This window comes from Meles meles, chromosome 9 (genome assembly GCF_922984935.1).
Source record: "Meles meles chromosome 9, mMelMel3.1 paternal haplotype, whole genome shotgun sequence".
In the NCBI taxonomy this organism is placed as follows: Eukaryota; Metazoa; Chordata; class Mammalia; order Carnivora; family Mustelidae; genus Meles; species Meles meles.
Window position 1 is genome coordinate 166,822 of NC_060074.1, and position 23,284 is coordinate 190,105.

A 23,284-nucleotide genomic window follows, 5' to 3' on the forward strand; every position below is an offset into this window, starting at 1 on the left:
ATCATTTCAGGCTCACATTTTAATGAGATCTCCTAGGTGGTGTGTATGCACTGCAGTTTGAGAAGCACAATTCTAATACTCATCTCTGCCCAATAAACTCTTTTAGGATCTGAACTACGTGTTATGGGAACCCCATTAGTTATATGCAAAAAGCTCTACCTTTCTCTAGGGATCCCCTGGTCCATTCTTTCCTTGGCCCCTATAAAAGCATTTCTTTCTACTACTATTCCCCACGTGGGAACAGTGCATTTTAAATTCACTGGTGTGTGTTCATTCTTTCTTTCTTTCTTTCTTTCAATTCCTTGAAACTTCTAAGATGATTCTGGCCTTGGAATATTGCATTTGTCCTTCCCTCTCTGGAATGCCCTGTTTTTGATTATTGTTTTCGAGGTCTCTCCTGAGGGATGCCTGGGGAGCTCAGTCAGTTAAGTGGCTGATTCTTGATTTCAGCTTAGATCATGATCTCAGTATCCTGAGATTGAGCCCTGCCTCGGGCTCTGCACTCAGTAGGGAGTCTGCTTGAGATTCTCTCTCTCTCCCTCTTCCCCACTGCTCTGCACACACACGCATCCCCCCACACACACATGCTCTCTGTCTGAAATAAATAAATCTTAAAAAAAAGTCTTTGCTGAATTTGTTAGACCTTTTCTTACCCCATCTAAGCTGGGTTCTGAACCTTAATTCCTACATACTTCCTATAAAATCATCCTGTCCTTATTTTTTGTTCATTTTCATATTTAAAACTGCATAGGTTGTCTACCTATCTCCCTTCCCTGGTAGATCTTTAGCTTCTGGAGGATAAGGAACTTCTCTGTCCCTTAGAACGGAAACTCAGTAATATGGCGAGTAGTTAATGTTTTCTGAACAATTATATCAAATTTGAATTATTTATGTAGTTATTCATTTACCTCTTTAACATTTTCCTGAAAGCTCAAAGTAAAGTTTTCAAAATATACATACCCATGCACACACACACACACACACACACACACACACACACAGTCTTGTGTATTTTGTCAAAAACATAGAACCTCAGTGTGATATATTGAATAAAAATTATTTTTGGGAAGAAACTTTTCTTATTTGAGGTACCTTTTCAAAAGAAAAAGAATAGCTCTCAACGAAATTATATTTGTAGAAGAGAAACTCTTAAAACTTTTAGAATTTATAGTAGGGGGTCTAACCACAACAAAAATTTTATAAAATTAAAAGAAACAAAGTAACCACAAATAACCCATTTTATAATCAAAATAATCCTTGGAAATATCTTCTTGTGTAAAGAGGAAGTTTGGGAAGCAACCAAGATGTCCTACATGGCTTCTGTGGGTGAGTGGGTAAATGGACAATGGATTATTCAGAGCTAAAAAGATAAGACTATCAAGCCATGAAAAGACCTGGTGCAAACTTAAGTGTGTATTACTAAGTGATGTGTCAGTCTGAAGAGGCTAAATACTGTGTGCTTCCAACATTACATTCTCGAAAAGGCAAAGCTATGGAGGCAGTAAAAAGATCAGTGTGGTGTGGGGGAAAACACGCAGAGCACAGATTTTTAAGACAGTGAAAATATTCTGTATGACGTTACAGTGACGGATACGCATCATTACATTTGTCCAAACCCACAGAGTACGCAACCAAGAATGAACACTAAAGTTCACTCTTTATGGGTTTTGGCGATTTGTGAACTTGGATGATTATGATATGTCAATAAAGGTTCATCCTTGGTAAACTAGTTATCATTCTGGGGAATGATGTTGATGATAGGAGAGGCTGTGCTTGCATGGGGGCAAGAGGTATATGATAAATCTCTGTACCTTTCTCTTGATTTTACTGTAAAACTGAAACTACCTAAAAAAATAAAGTCTTCCAAAAAAGGAGACAAGAACTTCTTGCAGTTTTGATCCAAGATGGCAATATAAGAGGCTTGTGAATTAGCCTCTTTCTAAGCACAGAACTGAATCTACGGCTACAGATGGAGCACGAAAGGAATCCAGAGACTACTTGATTGAATCCTAGCTATCAGGCAAACAAGAAAATACCCACATCATCTACACTGAACTGGGTAGGAAACGCTGAGACACACTTTCGTCATAAATTCACTCCTAGCATAGAGCCAAACAATCAGGAGGGAACTCTCAACTCCCTGCTTCTCCCTGAGGAGCAAAATGTTTGGACCCCACATCTGGTGCCCTGAGTTTTAAGACTTCTGAGGCACAGGCCCCAAAATAACTAACTCTGGAAACCAAGGAAGTTTCCATCCAGAAGAACAAACAAGACTGTAGCCAAGAAATAGTTCTTAAGGGGCTTGCAAAAACTCACTGTGGCTATACCCACAGGGCTCAGCACAGAGACAGTGGGCAAAAAATTCCCGCCTTTATCTTTCCCCAAGAGATGCTTATTTGTATACCTTAAAAGCTACTGCTGAGGATCATACTTCTAATCTAACATTGCTATAGTGGATGACTACGTGGTCCTCTCTCAAGACCAGGGAAGCCTGTGCATACTTCCACTGACTCCTCCTCTAACCTACTTCGAGTAACCAATTTTTCCAGCTGAGGAACTTGCATATATGTCTATTACCCAGCTGTTGGGGCTGCCAACCAAGAGACAGATGCCTAGATCACCTGGCTTTGATAGCAAGGAAGACTTCCATTCATGAGGATTCATACATAACTGTAGCAAACAAAAAAATAGTTCTTAACCGATTGCTCGCCCGGGGGTTGCATTCACAAGTCCCACTGAATAGTAGCAAACAAAGAAGCAGTTCTTAATAGCGCAGGAACATTCCCTGAACTTCCCACCACCACCCCCACCATGGCTATAGCCCAGGGTAAGGCACAGAGGGAGCAGGTAAAACAGCTCACCTCCCAGTTTCTCCATGGATGGCGCCCAACTATATACTTCCCCAGCTGCTTCCCGAGGGTCCTGCTGCCAACCGGTTTCATCCAGGTGCTGACTATGATCCTCTCCTTTGGGACAGTGACAGCCTTGGTACATTGTTAACTACTGTGAGCCACTAAGAACAAAGAAGTCAACCTGAACAATCACAAAAAATTTAGAGACAACCAAGAGCTCAGACACAGTTAAACAATTAGATTCATTTTATGCACAGGATTGTTCCTCAAAACTGGGAGAGGTGACGCTATTCTCTAATCTGCAGAAACCAACACAGAGACTCAAGGTAAATGTATAAACAGGGGAATATATTCCAAACAGAAGAACAAGTTAAAACTATAGAAAGAAACCTTAATGAAATGGAGGTGGTGCTTTATCGGACAGAGTTCAAGCAACTGTGAGAAAGAGACACTCATGGAGCTCAGGAGCACAACGTGTGAACAAAGTAAGAATTTCAAGAAACAGAAAACACAGGATGGCACCAACTTAAGTGTACAATAATTGAATGAAAAAATTAAGTAGAGGGATTCAACATCAAGCTAGATAAGGCAGAGAAAAGGCTCAGTGAACTTGAATACAGGGCACTAGAATTCATTCAGAGCAGCAACAAGGAAAAAGAGTAAAAAAGAGGGAAAATAGCTTTCAAGGGACTTATGGGACATCAAAAGGAACAAGATTTGCATTGTAGGGATCTAAAACATAGAAGAAAGGAGAGAAAGGAGCAGAAAATGTACTTAAAGGAATAATGGCTGAAATAATTCCTAACCTGGAGAATGAAATAGATATCCAGATTTAGAAAGCCCATAGAATCCAACAAGATAAATCTAGAGACCCATACAACACATGTTATTTTCAAATTTCCAAACATTAAGAAAAGGAAAGAATATCAAGATGCTTCCTCCTCTCTCTCTCTCTGCCTGCCTCTCTGCCTACTTGTGATCTCTGTCTGTCAAATAAATAAAAAAAAAAGAAAGAAAGAAAGAAAGAAAGAGATAGGGGTGCCTGGGTGGCTCAGTGGGTTAAGGCCTCTGCCTTTGGCTCAGGTCATGATCCCAGGGTCCTGGGATCGAGCCCCACATCGGGCTCTCTGCTCCACGGGGAGCCTGCTTCCTCCTCTCTCTCTGCCTGCCTCTCTGCCTAGTTGTGATTTCTCTCTGTCAAATAAATAAAATATTAAAAAAAAAAAGAAAGAAAGAGAAAAAAAGTAGAAACAAAAAACAAACAAACAAAACAAACAAAAAAAACGTAGGTACAGGCAACTTCCATAAGATTTTTCAGCAGATTTTTTGCAGGACAAAAAGAAGTGGATGACATAGTCAAAGTGCCGAAGGGAAAAAACTGCCAACCAAGAATATTCTGCTTGGAAAAGTTGTCATTCAGAATTGAAGGAAAGAAAAAGAGTTTTCCAGAAGCAAAAGCTGAAGGAGTTCATCATTACTAGGCTAGACTTAGAAGAAATGTTTAAGGGAGTTTTTCAAGCTGGAGGAAGAAAATTAGTAACAGGAAATATATGACAGAATAAATCTCACTGGTAGAGGAAATATACAGTTAAATTCAGAATAGTGTTATGATATGATAATGATGGCTAAATCACTTATAACTCAGGTATAAAGGTTAAAAGGTAAAAGCATTACAAATAACTACAGCTCAATAATTTGTTAATGGTTAAACAAGGTAAAAAATGTAAAATGTGACATCAAAGACTGTGAGAAGTGTAAAAGCGTAGAGCTTCAGTGTGCTTTTAAAGTTGTTTTTCTCAGCTTAAAGTGGACTTAAAGTTATAAATAAAGTTATAAAGCTTAAAGTTATAAATACGCAGTTTTATGTCAGCCTCCTGATAATCACAAAGCAGAAACCTATAATAGACAAAATGGAAAGCGAAAGAAATCTAAGCACCCAACACAGGAAGAACCTAAATATATAAGGAATGTATTCGTACATCGTGGGGGGACAAAGAGCGGTACAACTATAGCAGGGAACGTCGTCTCACACCTTTATCCGCGGATACTTTGTTCAAACAAACAAACAAAAATCAATAAGAAAACACTGGACTTAAATGAACTTTAGACCAAATGGACTTAATAGACATTTACAGAACATTCCACTCCACCGGAGCAGGGTACACATTCTTCTCAAGCGCACGTGCAACATTCTCCAGGATAGAGCATGTTAAGCCACAAAACATCTATTATTTAAGAAGACGGAAATCACAACAACCATTTTTCTGACAATAGTGGTAGGAAACTAGAAATCATTTACATGGAAAAAAACATGAAAATTAATAAAAATGTGGAAATTAAACAACGTGCTACTGGATAAGCAATGGGCCAGAGGAGAAATTTAAAAAACTACATCTTGAGGGAAATGAAAATGAAAATGCGACATACCAATACTTATGGGATCCAGCAAAAGCAGTTCTAAGAGCAAAGTTCATAGTGACAAATGCCTACATTAATAAACAACAAACATCTCAAACAACTTCACACCTCAAAGAACTAGAAAAAAGATCGAACTAAGCCCAATGTTAGTAGAAGGAAGGAAACAACAACTTCAGAGGAGAAATAAATGAAATAGACTGAGAAAACAACAGAAACAATAAATGGTATTAAAAGCTGGGTTTTTCAAAAGATAAACAAACTAGACAAAATTTTAGCTACTTTTTACCAGGATAAAAATGAGAGGACTGAGGGCATCTGGGTGGTTCAGTCAGTTAAGAGTCTGCCTTTGGCGCAGGTCATGATCTCTGGGTTCTAGGATCAAGACCCCCATTGGGCTTCCTGCGCAGCAGAATCTGCTTCTCTCTCTAATGCTTGTTCGTTCTCTCTTTCAAATAAATAAATAAAAACCTCACAAAAAAAGAGAGGACTGAAATAAATAAAATTAGTAACGAAAGAGGAGAATGTGTAACTGATAACAGAAATACAACAGATCCTAAGAGACTGCTATGAACAATTATATACCAACGAACTGGGCAAACCTAAAAGAAATGGACATTAGAAGCATATAACCTACTAAGACTGAACCATGAAAAAATTAGAAAATCTGAACATACTGATTTCCAGTAAGGAGATTGAGTCAGTAATTGAAAACCTCTTAACAAACATAAAAAGTCCAGGACCAGTTTCACTGGTGAATTTTACCAAACATTTTAAAAATAAACAAAGCCAATCATCTCAGAATCTTTCAAAGAATGGAAGAAGAAATACACCCCAACTCACTTTACCAAGACTGCATTACCCAGGTACAAACACCAGACAAGGATCTTACAAGAAGGAAAATTCAAGTCAATATTCCTAATGAACACAGATAAAAATCTTCAACAGGAAAGTGGTATCACTGAAGGTGACACAACAGGCTGTTCCTCCATCCTCACAAGAACAACCAATAACTTCATGGACAAAGCACCACCAGGGGAATCCTAGAACACAAGGGTGAAGATGAAGCACCTCCCTGCACCGTAATGACCAAGACGGCCTGCACGAGAAGGGTAAAGTGGCACATGCTGACCACATTGCCTTTTCCCTAGGCTGGAGCAGCAACTCCCTGAGAGATCTTCCCTAAGGAAAGAGAGCCCAGGGTGGACCACCAGCTCCTTCAACATTGCCGTTTGCTTCTTGGAAGCCCCGATTCTGGTTTCCCCAAGAAGGACTGTAAGAATCTATAGAGCTTGAAAATTAGGAATATGATTGTGATGTAGAAGGGAAAGGGGCTTGCAGTAACCAGAACTCAGATCTTGGTAGACTGAGCTCTTAACTAGAGCACCCAAAGAGGACTTATAACCAGCAGCTTGCCCGTTGGTAGAACCAAGTCAGTAGCTCAGTCGGAGCAGAGAACAGTTGAACACAGTTCTCCCTGATTCAGGTCCTCTACTGAAGAGTTTTGCTGGTCCTGTAGCCTGGTCTGCCCCAGCACACAAAGGGGAGCTTAGTAGTAACTCCATATACTGCTGAGAAAAGCTCCTACCCTTACCGACCAGAAAGGCTGGCGGGAACATGGGGAAGCAGCAGAGTCAAGAAAACCTCAAGCAACCAACAACCAAATAATTGATTAAAAAGTGGGCAGAGGACCTGAACAGACATTTCAGATTTAATTTTAAAACACTTTAACATCATATAAAAGACTAATTTTCAGGAAGAATTTGGGTGAGTTTTACCCTGGTAACAACATAAAGTAACATATTTTAAAGCTTCCTATTGTCAAATAATCAAATGAAGGTTAAAAATATTATATTTGAGTATTATTATCATATTCTTTTTTTTACACAATTTCCTAGCTTACAATAAAATTAGGAAATTTTAAAAATTATATCTCTGAAAGAAAATTTCTATAGACAAAGTAATGTAAATCAATGCTGGTACTATATTTTAATTTCAAAATCTTGGCCACATTTAACACTGTTTCATTATTTTATTTTTAGACTCACTTATTTGAGAGAGGAAGACAGCGAGCATGCAGAGGGGGAGGGTCAAAGGAGAGGGAGAGGGAGTCTCAAGCAGACTCCATGATGGGCTTAGAGCCCCACCTGCGGCTTGATCCCATGACCCTGAGATCACAACCCGAGCCAGAACCAGGAGTTGGTGCTCAACCAACTCTGTTACCCAGGTGCCCCTTATGACGTTATTTAAACTATATATTAGTTCTATGAAATTTATTGAAATAATCAGGATCAAAGTATTTTAATAATTTTGATTTTTCTTCAAGATAACTTATTTTTTAAAATTTTGCAATTAAAAACCATGACCATTAGATTCTTATTCTATTTTTTCCTCTGTAATGAATATCTAGAATTTTAGCATTTGATTTATCTGCTGCTAAAGTGAACACTAGAATTTTAGCATTTTGAAATCATTAATTATTCACACTAATGAAAAACTAATAAGGAAGAAATTGTTATTTTTATTTTAAATAATCAGTGACATGGGTGTGTAAAACTTTTGAAAATTAACTTTAGCATATTTTAGTGGTTTTTTAAAATATACAAGGGATCTATTCTATTATTTCTAGCTTGTACGTATTTCTTCTAAATTTTTAGCTTATATCATTTTTTTAAGTAATCTCTACACCCAATGTGGGGTTTGAACTCACAACGCCAAGATCAAGAGTTGTACACTCTACTGACTGAGGCAGGCAGGTGCCCCTGATGGCATTTTTTGAAAAAGAAATTTTTGTCACTATACCTTAAAGGTCTTATCCATATATTAGGGAATATCACTGAAACATACATCTGGCCCATTGTTGACATTTTTTAAATAAAAGCAACTCCTTAAAATATTTCTCCCTTACTCCTTTGTACTGTAAGAATAATATACCCACATACTACACCAGATTAAAGTTACATCTAAAACACAATTTGATATTTAGTGTTACGTCTTCTAGTCCTCTCTCTTGGGATTTCAAATATTTGAACAAGAATCCATCTGACAAATGTGTTTAGTATGGAACAGATGGCCATAAAACAGTACAAATTATTCACAAGCTGGAATCCAACTTTCAAACAACGAAAGCCTCTCCAGTGATTTAAGCTTCTATGATATGCCAAATTGTCTTATACAATTCAATGTTTCCTACTCAAACTTGAAAAATTCTCCCTCTGCTCCAAGGAGATCATTCACTCATCCGACCACCATGACATTTTAACTTAAAGAAAATTGGTCATCCTCTTCAAAGAACGTATGAAAAGTAGAACTTGTTTCACAGTAGACATCACTTAGAAAACAGCTCTATGTTTTTAATCGCCTACTTGCTTTTGGAAATGTTCCTGCAAATGTGCACCTCTGAATATTTCATTATAATGGCTCCTTTGAATAAAATATTTATTACCATATGTACAAGAAACATTCTATATGCAGTAATTAATCATGATAATATTCACTGCTCAGTACAATACTAACTCTATAACTATACTTCACTGTTAAGAATGATATTCTGCCTTTACAAGCTCCAGAAAACATTCTCTAGCCAGAATCAGAAAAAGATTTGTTTAAAAAGAAATAATATAATATTCCCTCAATTAAAAGCCGAGAGAGATTCAGAGAAAAGGGGCTGAGAAACACCACCACTGTGTTCTAAGGTCGGAGTGGGAGCAAGAAAATGTGGGTTTTCTTCTCACCTTCTCACCAGCCACATTGGGTGTCTTCTCACCTTGGGTGAGACATTAAAAACACTTTAAACTTTATTTTCTGCAATTAAAAAAAAAAAAAAAAACCCACGGGGACACCTGAGTGGCTCCGTCAGTTAAATGCCTACCTTCTGTTCAGCTCACTATCCCAGGGTCCCGGGGTGGAGCCCCACATCGGGCTCCTTGCTCAGCAGGGAGCCTGCTTCTCTCTCTGCCTGCAGCCCCCAACCAACCCACCAAGCCATCAACCCCAGGGTCTCCAAAACTCCGTTCAGCTCCTCCGCCCCGTGACTCTATGGCAGGGCCGGGGGAGACGAAGAGACACAGAAAAGGGTTTGAGCAAACCACCAGCCTCCTTGCACTCAAGTCTCCCGCCATGGCCTCCCACCCCCACGTGGCCCTGGGTCCTGGGTTACTCTTCCCACCGGTGCACAGCCCCACTGCCCAGCAGCCTTCTGTCCACTTAGACGTCTGCTGCCTCACTACATGTCTTTGTTGCCACGACACCCGGTGACGCGATCCAGCCTCATCTGCCCTGAGAAATTCAGTGTAAGGGGCATCCTGCGCTGAGGGTCACACCCTGTGAGTCTCTCCACCTGAGCTACAACCAAGCAGCAACCAAAATTCGGTCTTTGAAACAAGCTGTTCACTCTGCCTCAAATTTCCATTTACTGGTCACTTCTCAAGTGACGTCCCACCTTTATTCTCACCCTTGTCACTATTCTCTGTGTCTCCTTTCTTTCCTGACAGTGCGCTCCCCTTCCCATCCCACACCCTTGCATTTTCTTCTCTGGACCTCTGATTCCACTACAATGAGCTCCTTAAACCTGGCATCTTTTCATAAAATGTGTCTGTCCCTCCCACCCTTCCTCCCCTCTTGCCTTACCCTGTGTTCCTTCTCCGGACTTCACTCCCCTGCACCCTATCATAAGAGCACATTTATTTTCTCTTACTGTGCTTGCATCAGGATCATTTCTCTGTACTCCTTGACATTTGCAGATCATAGCTCCAGACTTTCTTACAAAAATGTCCGTTCCCCTTGGATTTACCATTTCTTGATTCCTCTCCTTTCCTACCCATCCTCTGTAGATCTTCCAGACACCTTCCGCTAAGGATTTCTGGCAAAATATTTACAGACTTTCTTCCCTAACTCGTCTTCTGAAGGTCAGTAATGTCGGTGAGGCTGACCCAGTTACTGCCATTGGTTCTCATTTTCCTTCCCATTTTCGTTCTTGAAGGCTTTTCTTTGCCACATCCACCAACCAACGGCCGCACCTGGAACCTCACTGACACTTGCCCTTTGAAATCTCTTCTTCAGTCATTACTTTCTGACCCAAACTCCCTATTTTTTGCAGCATGCCTGCCTAGTACTCCTGTTTGACCAATCTTAGTCTTTCAATCCATTTATCATTTATCTTGCCTTAGAGTCAGCCTTTCCCTATAATCTCTTCTAATTTGTTCAGATTTTGAGTCTCTTTCTTCTTCGATCTCTCCCTTGTTGTGGCCCCAAACTTGCTTGCTCCTTTTCCTTCCATTTAACTACGACCAAAATTGTAACCATCATGAATTCAGAGCTCCACCTCTCTACAGTGACACATCGATCATGTTGTGTAGCTAAACATCACCCAAATGAGTCAGATTGGGGCCATTATACAGATTCATAGCTAGGAAACTGGAAAGGAGCTTAAAGTTGCCTGAAATGCTATTATGCCTTTCCAGTCAGTTAGTTCACTTTCCATTTCCCTCAAGAAAACAGTTTCTTTAATCCTTTTCCAACGACCTCAAACATCTTTCTTCTTTACCTACTCTCTGCGGATTGAGCCTACAATTTAACACCGCCTGCATCTAAATCTATAGTACATAACCCCCTTCTGTTACAGTGGGCAAGTTCCTGCACCCTGCGATAGGCCCTCCTGGCACTTAGGCTCTAGATCCTTCTGTTATTAAGTTATCACACATACCAGCCGTAGCTGTCTGATAGCAATTATCACATACACCAGCTATATTTTTAATGGCATTTAAATAGGTTCAAGTCTCAGCTTAAAAACAAAACCAAACCCTAAACTTACATCTTCCAGTTACTTTTGCCTCTTTTTTCATTCATAATCTCTTGCCCTGAGTTGTATATATTCCTGTTTCCATGTCCTCACCTGCCATTTTCTCTTCAACCCAATCCAACCAGACTTGGCTCCCACCCCTCCACTAAACTCTCCTAGCTAAGGCCACTAATATTTTCCTTATTGCTAAAGCAAAATTGCATTCTTCAGTTTTGATCTTACTTGGTCAATTGCTAAAAATTGACTGCATTTTCTTTCTTTGGTTTTTTAATACCACATTTGTTTATTTGTTTGTGTTGTTTGCCTCCTATGTGGCCACGTCTTCACAATTCAGTAGTTCACCAAATATTACAGAACACCCATGTTTGTCAAGCACTGTATATTAAGTGTACAGCAGTGAATAAGACAACGAGGTTCTTTCCCTGAGATATCTTATATTTTAATGGGGGGATTAAGTAATTTTATACAGTCTTCAAAAATAGTAGAAATAGAATTTGATAGTACTTATAAGTTTCTTGACATCAGTGAAATCATTCTAAGTGTGGCATAACTTATAGCATTGTAAGTATTTTTAATTTTCATTTCATGTATAAGAAATAACTTTAAAGAAATAAAGTGAGAAAGATAACCACCATCTGGATTTTCCCATAGTTTTGTGGTAAATATTAATGCAAGAAAATGCAAAAAATTCAAGGTCCTGGAAAGAATCCTTCCATGTTACATGTTATCAACTGGAATGTTTAAAAACAGTGGCTTAAAGCAAGGAAAATATATTTCCTTAATTTAAGTAAAAATAATTATTTTAATCAGTATGAAAATTTCTAAAAGTTATTCATAACAACATTGTGAACATATTTATCAAATGCTTTAAGTCTTATAAAGAATGGGGTCATTTCTTTTAAGAGTAGTCATTCACAGACAAGCAGGCAAAATGATGACAAAGAATTCTATATACATTTGTCAAGAGTATGGTGTTTATGTTCTACAAATAAAACATTTTTATGTTCAATATCCAAATATTTTCTGATGTTAATAAAAATACATCTTCATAACTGAACTCCTTTTAATATGAAAGATAGCTCAGGACTTTTTATATTTAAAGGATGAGATTCAGGCCTTCTTGACGGATTACTACATTTTTGTCTAATTTTCCCCATACAATTATTATATCTTTTAGACAAACTAATTTTAGTTGTACCCCAACTGGTAATAAGATTTAAATCTTCTGGAAGTAAAGTATCTGATCTCTTCTTGTCTTCTCTTATTCTAGCACCAGAAGTCTTCTTTGGATTGTGGTTAATATGCTTACAGTCTTTTGCCATCTTCTGGCTTTGACAAGTGTGGTATTTTTCATTGACACATGGGGTTCCCATTCCGGTGGGACATATAATACTCTTGGGAGCAATAGAAGGAAGGAATGTTTGAGATGACATTTTTCCAAAGGGACCAGTTGGTAAATCTTGAAGATACCTGGGGAAATGTTGGCTAATTCTATATTCATAGGTTAATTTTCTTGAGTTTGAGTCATCTAACTTGATAGAGAATAGATCATCTATTGCTATATCCTGAGAGGTATCTGTTGGACTTTCAGGTGTATTCAACTTTTCAGAATTATGCTGAGTTATGCTAGGTAAAATTGCAAGTCTATTTTGTTTAAGCACTAACCCAGTACCAGGAATAAAAAGTTCCGGTTCTTCCTGTTTCGACAGATGAGTGACGTTTGCATTTGAAATGGACTGATGTGTGTGTCCATTTACTGCTTTACCTTTCCAGATCAAAGGGTTATATATAACTTGTCCATCAATAGGGCATGAATTGCACTTGTAGAATAACCAACTGTCAATACATTTCCTATGAAACTTAAAAAAAAAAGGTTAGAGATATAATTAGAGATATAATTATCTTATTTATAATATATACTAAGTTTTTCCCAGTTTCATTATTGTTACTATTAAAAACTATTTAGCAAAAATGGTGGATAATTATAATTTATCAAGTTTTATGGAACTATTTTAAAGAAGAAAATGGAATGGGTAATGGACTGATCTCCATTTTCAACATTAAAATGGAAAGGCTTCTATGGATATCATTTCTGTAATATCGTTAAATCCCGCTACTTATTAGGCCATTAATTTTACTGTTGCTTTATAATGAATGAAATTTATGAAATGTATTAAATAATTAAGCTAATAAATAATAAATTAAATAAGTCATAACCAACCAGAGTTGGAAATGGACCTAATGATGGTAAGGTATAAAATAACAAATCACATTCTTGGGAAGAAAACAAACTATCAGACATTTTAAATAAAGGTGACTCTAAAGGTATAAATATTTATTTAAAGTAACTATTTCAGAAAAAACTGGTTACCAACTATATATATGATAGAACAATGTTAGACTTTGATTTCAGTGAATTCATTTGAAATAATTAACTATGTCAACTTAAACATTTCTGGTTTCATCCAAAGAATCACAAAAACACATTATTCTATAAGGTGTTTCTTTATATGGGTATTGAAAGTAGATAAAGCAGATAAAATAATCTAACTTGAAGAGTTATTTTATCTAAATACCATATAGCAGAAATGAGTCATCAGTAGAAATCCATCCACAAGGGACAGTCTCCACTGCAGCTCTTTCACACATACTGTTCAATATGAACATCTCTGCACTTAATACAACTAAAAAGTGAAAGGAGAGACTTAAATTGTCAATTCATATGTAAAAACTGGCCTTATGAAGAAAGTCAAACCAAAATGATGCAACGTCTACCTTATGAGTACATGGTAGCAATCTTGTATGTTGACCCAGATGAAATGCCTTCAGACAAAGTCGACATTGATAGCCTGGAGCAAGCAGCTTACTATTCTTTGTAATCAGTAAGAGAGGCAGTGACTTCACCACTTGTTTTGGTGTGTAAACGTGGCTGAATGAGAATCCGCAGAAAGACATGAATATTTATATGGGATTATAGATGACACAGGTAAATACACTCCATATAAACAATGTGAATGAATCCAATATTTTCTTGAACTAAAGGTAAGAAATTTCATACATTATAAAATCAAACAAATCTATATTTATATATTAATGCTGAACAAGATGGCCCCAATTTCAACATCAACTTCATAAATAACAAAATTTAATTAGTCATTTCAAATAAAAACACTAACCTAAATTTTTTTGATTTGCATTTTTTAATGTCTATGAAATAAGAGCAAAATTTTAATGAGAACCATATACTCAAATTATTTCAGTCTGGGCCAACACTTACTCCTTGCATTTAGAAAAATACAGCCCAATTCATGATGCCATCTGGTAGGGAGTAAGGTGCATGGTAAACCACATTAAATATTCCAGGTTACTGTGATAAATTGCTAGATGAGAATCTAAGAGGAAACTCACTTTCCCTTGGGGTATATGTTTACTACTTTAATATTCTTAGACTACGTTTTGATTCTAAAAGTACTAATTTCGTTTTTGTACCAGAAGTACCAACCAAAAAAACGAAGATTAATGTAAATTAACAGCTATTTATGCTATTAATGACTGTCAACACAGATGAAACAAGTATTTAAAAACAAAACTTGGTTAAAGGTTAGACGTATTCCTATTATTTAAAAATCATTCAGAATAAAGTTCAAGTACAGAAATACCTCGGAGATACTGTGGGCTTGGTTCCAGACCATCATCGGAAAGTAAGTCAAATGGATTTTTTTGGTTTCCCAGTGCGAATAAAAGTTACATTTACATTATACTATAGTCTATTAAGTGTGCAATAACATTATATCTGAAAAAGCAATGTACATACTTTAACTAAAGATGGTTTACTGTTAAAAAATGCTAACATTATTTGAGCTTTCAGTGAGTTGTAATATTTTGTTGATCTTGCCTCAATGTTAATGACTGCAGACTGATCAGGGTACTGGTTGTTGAAGGTTGGGATGGCTGTGGCAATTTCTTGAAATAAGGTAACAAATAAGTCTACCTCATCAAATAACACTTCTCTTCTGTAACATGTGATGCTGTTTGATTGCATTTTACTCACAGAAGATCTTCCTTCAAAATTTGTCAATAGTCTTTTCCTTAAAGATTTATTTACCTTTTCCAGAGAAAGAGAAAGAGAGAGAAAGTGAGTAGGGGGAGGGGCAGAAAGAGAGAGAAAGGGAGCGAGACAATCTCAAGCAGACCATACTGAGCATGGAACCCAACACAGGGCTTGATCTCAGGACCCTGAGGTCATGACCTTAGCCAACATCAAGAGTTGAATGTTCCATCAACTGGAACTTTAAAAATCAGCAGGTTTGGTTCTGGGAGGGGATAAGAAACTGGGTCCCACCCTAAAAGAGAGAGCAAAACCAACAGTCTCATTAAGATCAGCATAGAAACAGCAATTTTAAAAACTGGGATATACAGGAAGAAGGTGTATTTACTAATCTCAGAGTATGTGCTGGAGAGGCTGGGATCTCTGGGAGATTACTCCAAGAACCAAATAGCTGGTGGGCAGCATTTCCCTCCCCTACCTCCCAGCTAAACACATAGACATGTGTTGGAACCCGTACAGTATCAACACTCTCCATCTACACTGCTAACAGCAGCACCCTGCCCCTGTGTTCTCTGGGGATGCACCTCCTCCAACAAGCCCTTTGCCCTTGGAAAGAGTTTGTCCAAAGAGGTGACACAAGGCTGGCAGGATACAAGCATCCCTGAGAGGGGATGGTACAACTCCAAAGTGATTCCTGCCCCAGTGAGAGGGGAGATAACCATACACATCAATTTTACTAGGTCCCAGCAGCGGGCTGGGGCAAACCTGTGCCCAACCACAAAAGCCTCCCAGGAGGTAACACATGGAAAATACTTTGCAGTTTAGTGTTATGCAATTATGGCAAAAGTCTGGTCTCACTCAACTCAAGAGAGCCCCAGACTAGCCCACTAATAACACAGGGACAAACCCTGCCCATAACAGACAAACCATCGCAGGTGACTGGACTGAAAACAAATTCAACTCAGCCACAACATAGGGCACACACAATCACATAGGAGATACCCCTGAAGTGCCACATTTTGGTGACCAGGGGACATTGCACTACAGGGAACCACATAACTTCTTTTTCACAAGGCCACAACTTTTAAGATAGGAGACACAGCTGACTTTCATAACACTTAGAAGCAGACACATAGAGTTAGACAAAATGAGAAGATAAAGGAATATGCCTCAAGTGAAAGAACAGAAAATCACAGCAAGAGAACTAAATGAAATGGAGATAAGGAATATTCCTGATAATTTAAAGTAATAAAGATACAGCTGGACTTGAGAAAAGAGTGAACAACTTGAGTGAGAACTGTCAACAAAGAGATAGAAAGCATAAATAGAGATGAAGAATTCAATAACTGAAATTAAAAACACATGAGAGAGAATAAATAGACTGGAGGAAGCAGAAGAATAGGTCAGTGACCCAGAGGACAGAGTACTAGAAAGCAATCAACCTTAACAGGAGAAAGAAGAGAGAGAAAAGAGGCCAGAAAATTTATTTGAAAAAATAAGAGCTGAAAACTTCCTGAATCTGGGGAAGGACACAGAAAACCAGATCCAGGAGGCACAGAGAATCCCCAACAAAATCAACTAAAGGAGGTCCACATCAAGACACATAGTAATTAAAATAGCAAAAAGTAGTGATATAGAGATAATTTTAAAAGCAGCAAGAGAAAAGAAAGAAGTTAATAAGTTAATATAAGGGAATCCCCATATGGCTATGAGCTGATTTTTTAACAGAAACTTTGCAGGCCAGAAGTGAGTGGCATAGTACGTTCAAAGTGTAAAAGAAAAAAACCTGCAGCCAAGAATACTCTCTCCAGCAAGGTATCATTCAGAATAGAAGGAGAGATAAAAAGTTTCCCAGATAAACAAAAGTTAAGAGAATTCATCACCACTAAACTAGATCTATATGCAATATTAAAGGGGACTCCTTGAGTAGAAAGAAAAGACCATAAGCAGGAGTAAGAAAAGTAGGAAGCACAAAAGCAGTAAAATTAAGTATATCTATAAATATCAGTCAAGAAATTCACAAAAAAGGATGTAAATTATGACACCATATCCCTCAAATGTAGAAGGGAGAGGAGAAAAATTTAGTGCATTGAGAATGGGTTGAAACTTCTTAAGGGACTCCAATTTAATATAGACTACTATATGCATAAGATATTATACATAAACCTGATAGTAACCACAAATAAAAAATTAGTTATAGCTACGCAAATAATAAAGAGAATTGAATTCAAGTATGTGACTAAAGAAAGCCAGCAAACTTTTAGTTTGAGAAGAGAGAAGAGAGCAAGATTACAAAGGAACAGAGAAGAACTACAAAAACAAACATAAAACAAGTTGAAAAATGGCAATACATACCTTCAATAATTACTTTGGACAAAATGCTACAATCGAAAGACACGGAGTGATGGAATGGATAATAAAGCAAGAACTATATGCTGTGTACAAGAGATTCATTTCATACCTAAAGACACATGCACACTGAAAGTGAAGGGGTGGAAAAACATTTATCATGCAAATATAAGTGAAAATAAAGCCAGAGTAGCAACCCTTACATCATACAAAATTGACTTTAAAACAAAGACTGTGATAATAGACAAAGGACACTATATAATCATAATGGGAATAATCCAACAAGAATATATAACAATTACAAATATTTTTGCACCCAACATTTGGGAGCAACCAAATAGATAGAGAAGCTAATAACAAACATAAAGTAAATAATTGGTAGTAATGCAATATTATTAGGGGACTTTAACACCTCACTTACATCAATGGATAGATCATCCAAACAAAAAATCACAAAGGAAGCAGTAGCTTTGAATAACACATTGGGCCAGATGGATCTAAAAGATATAATCAGAACATTTCACCCTAAAACAGCAGAATACACATTTTTTCCAAGTGCATATGGAACATTCTCTGGAACAGATCACATATTAGGACCACAAAACAGGTCTTAATAAGTTAAAAAAGATTGAATTCTATCATGCATCTTTTCTGATCAGAACACTATGGAACTAGAAATCAACCACAGGAAAAAATCTGGAAAAAAAGCACAAATATATGGAGGTTGAATAACATGCTATTAAATAAGGAATGGCCTACCCAAGAAATCAAAGAGGAAATTAAAAAAATACATGGAGAAAAAGGAAAACAGAATGGTAGAAAATCTTTGAGATGCAGCAAAAGCTGTTCAAAGAGGGAAGGTTATAGCAATACAGACCTACTTCAAGAAACAAGAAACATCTCAAATAAACAACTTAACATTACATATAAAGACACTAGAAAAAGAAGACCAGAACCTAAACCTGTAGAAGTAAATAACAAATATCAGAACAAACATAAGCAAAATAGAAGTTAAAGGAACAGCAGAACAGATCAATGAACCAGCAGTTGGTGCTTTGAAAAGATCAACAAAATTAATAAACCTAGCCAGACTCATTAAAAGAAAGAGGACTCCAAATCAGAAATGACAGAGGAGAAATAAGAACCAACACCACAGAAATACAAAAAATTAGAAGAGATTATTATGAATAGTTGTATGCCAACAAACTGGATAACCTAAGAAGTGGATAAATTAGTAGAAACAAACATCCCATAACTAAACCAGGAAGAAATAGAAAATTTGAACAGGCCAATTTCTAGCAATGAAATTGAATAGTAATAATAATAGTAATTAAAAAAAAAACTCAAAAAAAAAAACAAACAAACAAAAAAACTCCCCAAAAACCAAAGTCCAGGACAGTGTGGTGTCACAGGTAAGTTTTATCAAACATTTAATGAAGAGGTAATATCTATTCTCCTCAAACTATTCCAAAAAATAGAAAAGGGGGGCGCCTGGGTGGCTCAGTGGGTTAGGCTGCTGCCTTCGGCTCGGGTCATGATCTCGGGGTCCTGGGATCAAGTCCCGCGTCGGGCTCTCTGCTCGGCGGGGAGCCTGCTTCCCTCTCTCTCTCTCTCTCCCTGCCTGCCTTTCCATCTACTTGTGATCTCTTTCTGTCAAATAAATAAATAAAATCTTTAAAAAAAAAAAAATAGAAAAGGAAGGAAAGCTCCCAAATTCATTCTGCAAGTCCAGGATTACCATAATACCCAAACCAGATAGTATCACTATAAAAAAACACTACAGGTCAATATCCTGATAAACATAGATGCAAAAATTCTCAACAAAATATTGGCAAATGATATGCAACAATACATTACAAAGATTTTTCACCATGCTCGGGTGGGATTTATTCTTGGGATGCAAGAATTGTTTTATATCTGCAAATCAACTCATACATCACATCAACAAAATGAATGATTAAAATCATACGATCATTTCAATATACAGAAAAAGCATTTGACAAAGTAAAACATCCATTTATAATAAAAACTCTCAAAGTTGGTTTAGAGGAAACATATCTCAACATAATAAAGGTCATAAATGAAAAACTCACACCTAACATCAAACTGAATAGTGAAAAGCTATGAGATTTTCCCCAGTACAAGTCAAGGATGTTCACTTTTCGGATGCCTGAGTTGTTCAGATGGTTAAGCATCTGCCTTCAGCTCAGATCATGATCTCTGGGTCCTGGGACAGAGTCATCTTGGGCTCCCTGTTCAGCAGGGAAGTCTCCTTCTCCCTCTCCATTTGCTTCTCCCCCTCTCATGCTCTCTTTCTCTCTCTCAAATGAATAATAATAAAAAAAGATGTTCACTCCCACCACTTTTATTCAACAAAGTAATAGCTATAGCAGTCAGAGAAGAAAAACAAATAAAAGACATCCAAATAGGTAAGAAAGAAGTAAAACTTTCGTTATTTACAGATGACAAGATATAATATATAGAAAACCCTATTTGCAAATGACAAGATATAATATATAGAAAACACCAAAAATTACTAGTACCAATAAAGAATTCACTAAGTTCACAGGATACAAAATCATGCAGCAATCTCTTGCATTTCTATACACTAATAATGAAGCAACAGAAAGAAAATTTAAGAAAAATTCTATTTAAAAGTGCACCAAAAAGAACAAAATACCTAGGAATAAACTTAATCAGGAGGTGAAAACTGTAAAACATTGATGAAAGAAATCGAAGACAACACAACAAATGAAAAGACATTCCATGTTCATGGAAGAACAAATATTGTTAAAATGTCCATACTATCCAAAGCAACCTACAGACAATGCATTTTTCTAGATTTTTATAGGGATATAAAAATACCAACATCATTTTTCACAGAATTAGAACAATCCTAAAATTTGAATGGAACAAAAAAAGATGCCGAATAGCCAAAGAAATTTTGAAAAAGAAGCTAAAGCTATCACAATTCCAGATTTCAAGTGTATTACAAAGATGTAGTCATCAAAACAGTATGGTACTGGCAGAAGAAGAAACAATGGAACAGAATAGAAAATCTGGAAATAAACCCACAATTATATGGCCAAAGAATCTTCAAGAAGAAGGCAAGAACATGCACTGGGAAAAGGTCTCTTTGATAAACGGTGTCTGGTAACCACATGGACAGAATGAAACTGGACCAAACTCTTATACCATACACTAAAGTCAACTTGAAGTAGATTAAAGGCCTAAATGTGAGACCTGAAACCATAAAAATCCTAGAAGAGAGCACAGGCAGTAATTTCTCAGACATTGGCTATAACAACATCTTTCTAGATATGTCTTCTCTCTCTCTCTCTCTCTCTCTCTTTTTCTAAAATACTTATTTTGGAGAGAGAGAGAATATATGTGGGGTGGGGGACAGAAGGAACAGAGGGGGACAGAAGAAAGAATCTGCAGTGGACTCCATGCTGAGCAAGGAGCCCAGTGTAGGGCTCAATTTCATGATCCTGAGATCATGACCTGAGCCAAAATCAAGAGTCCGATGCTTAACCAGCTGACCAACCAGGTGCCTCTCTAGATATGTTTCATTGAGGCAAAAGAAACAAAATAAAAAATAAACTATTAGGATGACATCAAAATAAAAAGCTTCTGCACAGCAAAATAAACCACCAACAAAACTAAAGACAACATACTGAATGGAAGAAGATATTTGCAAATGACATATCTGATAGTTAGAATCCAAAATATGTAAAGAACTTATAAAACTCAACACAAATCAAATAATCTAACTAAAAAAATGGGCAGGGGGAACTTGTGTGGCTCAGTCGGTTAAGCCTCCAGCTCTTGGCTTTCTGCTCAAGTGATGATCTCACTGGATCACACACACTGGATCACACTAGTTGTGAGATCCAGCCCTGCATCAGGCTCCATGCTCAGTGCAGAGTCTGCTTGGGATTCTCTCCCTCTCCTTCCATCCCTCCGCCTACTCTCTACAAAAATAAAATGTTGAAAAAATTAAAAATAGGCAGAAGAAGACATGAACAGCCATTTTTCCAAAGAAGACTTACAGATGGCCAATGGATACATGAAAAGATGCTCAATATCACTCATCAGGAAAATGCAAATCAAAATCAGAATGAGATATCACCTCACACCTGTCAGAATGGCTAGATGAAAAATACAAATACATCAACATATGTTGCAAAGGATGTGAAGAAAAAGGAACCGTCTTGTACTGTTTGTGGGGATGCAAACTGGTACAGTCGCACTGTGGAAGACAGTATGGAGGTCCCTCAAAAAATTAAAAATAGAAATACCCTAGGGTCCAGTAATCACACTACTGGGTATAGACCCAATGAGTATGAAAACATTAATTTGAGAGAATATATGTACCCCTGTGTTCACTGCAGTATTATTTACAGTAGCCAAATTATGGAAACAACCCAAATGTCCATTGGTAGATTAATGGACAAAGAAAAAGCACACACACATGTATGTGCACGCACACACACACACACACACACAGTGGAATATTACTCACCCATAAGAAAGAATGAAATATTCATCATTTGCTACAACATGGGATGTAGAGGTTATAATGTTAAGTGAAATAAGTCAGAGAAAAAGAAATATGATTTCACTCATATGTGGAATTTAAGAAACAAAACAAGGAAAGGCAAAGAACAAAGGAAAAAAGACAGACTAAAAAACTCTTAACTGCAGGGAACAAAATGGTAGTTACCAGGGGAAGGAGGTGGTGGGGAGCAAGAGGACACTTGCCATGACGAGCACCGAGTCATGTGTACAGTTGCTGAATCCCTACACTGTATGCCTGACACGAACATGACACTGTTTAACAGTTAAACTGTGTTTAACTCCTGGAATTGAAATTTTAAAAATTTATTTCTTGGGGCGCCTGGGTGGCTCAGTGGTTAAAGCCGCTGCCTTCGGCTCGGGTCATGATCTCAGGGTCCTGGGATCGAGTCCCGCATCGGGCTCTCTGCTCAGCAGCGGGCCTGCTTCCCTCTCTCTCTGCCTGCCTCTCTGCCTGCCTCTCTGCCTACTTGTGATCTCTCTCTGTCAAATAAGTAAATAAAAAATCTTTAAAAAAAAAAAATTTATTTCTTAAATAATAAGATTTGAAAGTCAAAAGTATTCATTATTTCATGGGTTGCAGAATGGATGCTGTATTAGCAGGCATGAAAACAACATTGCAATAGTAATGTTAAAGAACACAGATCACCGTAACAAACATAGTAACAATCTGAAAAAGTCTGAAATATTGCAAGAATTACCAAAATATGATACAGAGACATGCAGTGATCAAATGCTGTTGGAAAAACGGCACCAATATACTTGCTTGATATGGGTCATCACAAAACTCTAGTTTGTTAAAAATGCAGTATCTGTAAAGTATAATTAAGACAAGCGCAACAAAACAAGCCATGCCTATATTTCTCAGAAAAGTTTACCTATCTTATCACTCTACGGATATACTTCCATCATACTACAGTAATTGCTTTTACCAAGGTCATCTAATTGTCAACTAAAAAAAAAAAAATGCATTTTTATTAAAGGTGGTAACCATACTTTATCTTGAAATTCTCTCCTTTTATTTATTCCACTTTCTCTACCTAGAGTGCTTTTCTACCCTAATGTTCTTTTGCTTCTACCTATAATACACCCAAAACCCTGAGTTACACAATTTGCCACTCTCATGGGTTTGTGTGATAATAGACAGCCAGAGGAAATGGAGATGGAGAACATTTACATAGGCTTGTTGTACACCTGCAAGGTGTTTCATGCTCTTCAAGAGCTGTGGTCTGCAAAGTGTGT

The 23,284-nt window shown here is 37.3% G+C and overlaps 1 protein-coding gene across 1 annotated transcript in view; it reads right to left on the reverse strand.

Moving 5' to 3' along the window:
- Nucleotides 1–11,395: 11,395 nt before the first annotated feature.
- Nucleotides 11,396–23,284, reverse strand: part of ZSWIM2 (zinc finger SWIM-type containing 2) — a 31,974-nt gene continuing 20,085 nt past the window's right edge. The window contains exons 8-9 of the mRNA XM_046019475.1: nt 13,843–13,996; nt 11,396–12,926 (exon numbers count right to left, since the gene is read on the reverse strand). Coding sequence (XP_045875431.1) covers nt 12,114–12,926; nt 13,843–13,996 — 967 coding nt within the window. The 3' untranslated portion in view covers nt 11,396–12,113. The remainder of the gene's footprint in view (nt 12,927–13,842; nt 13,997–23,284) is intronic.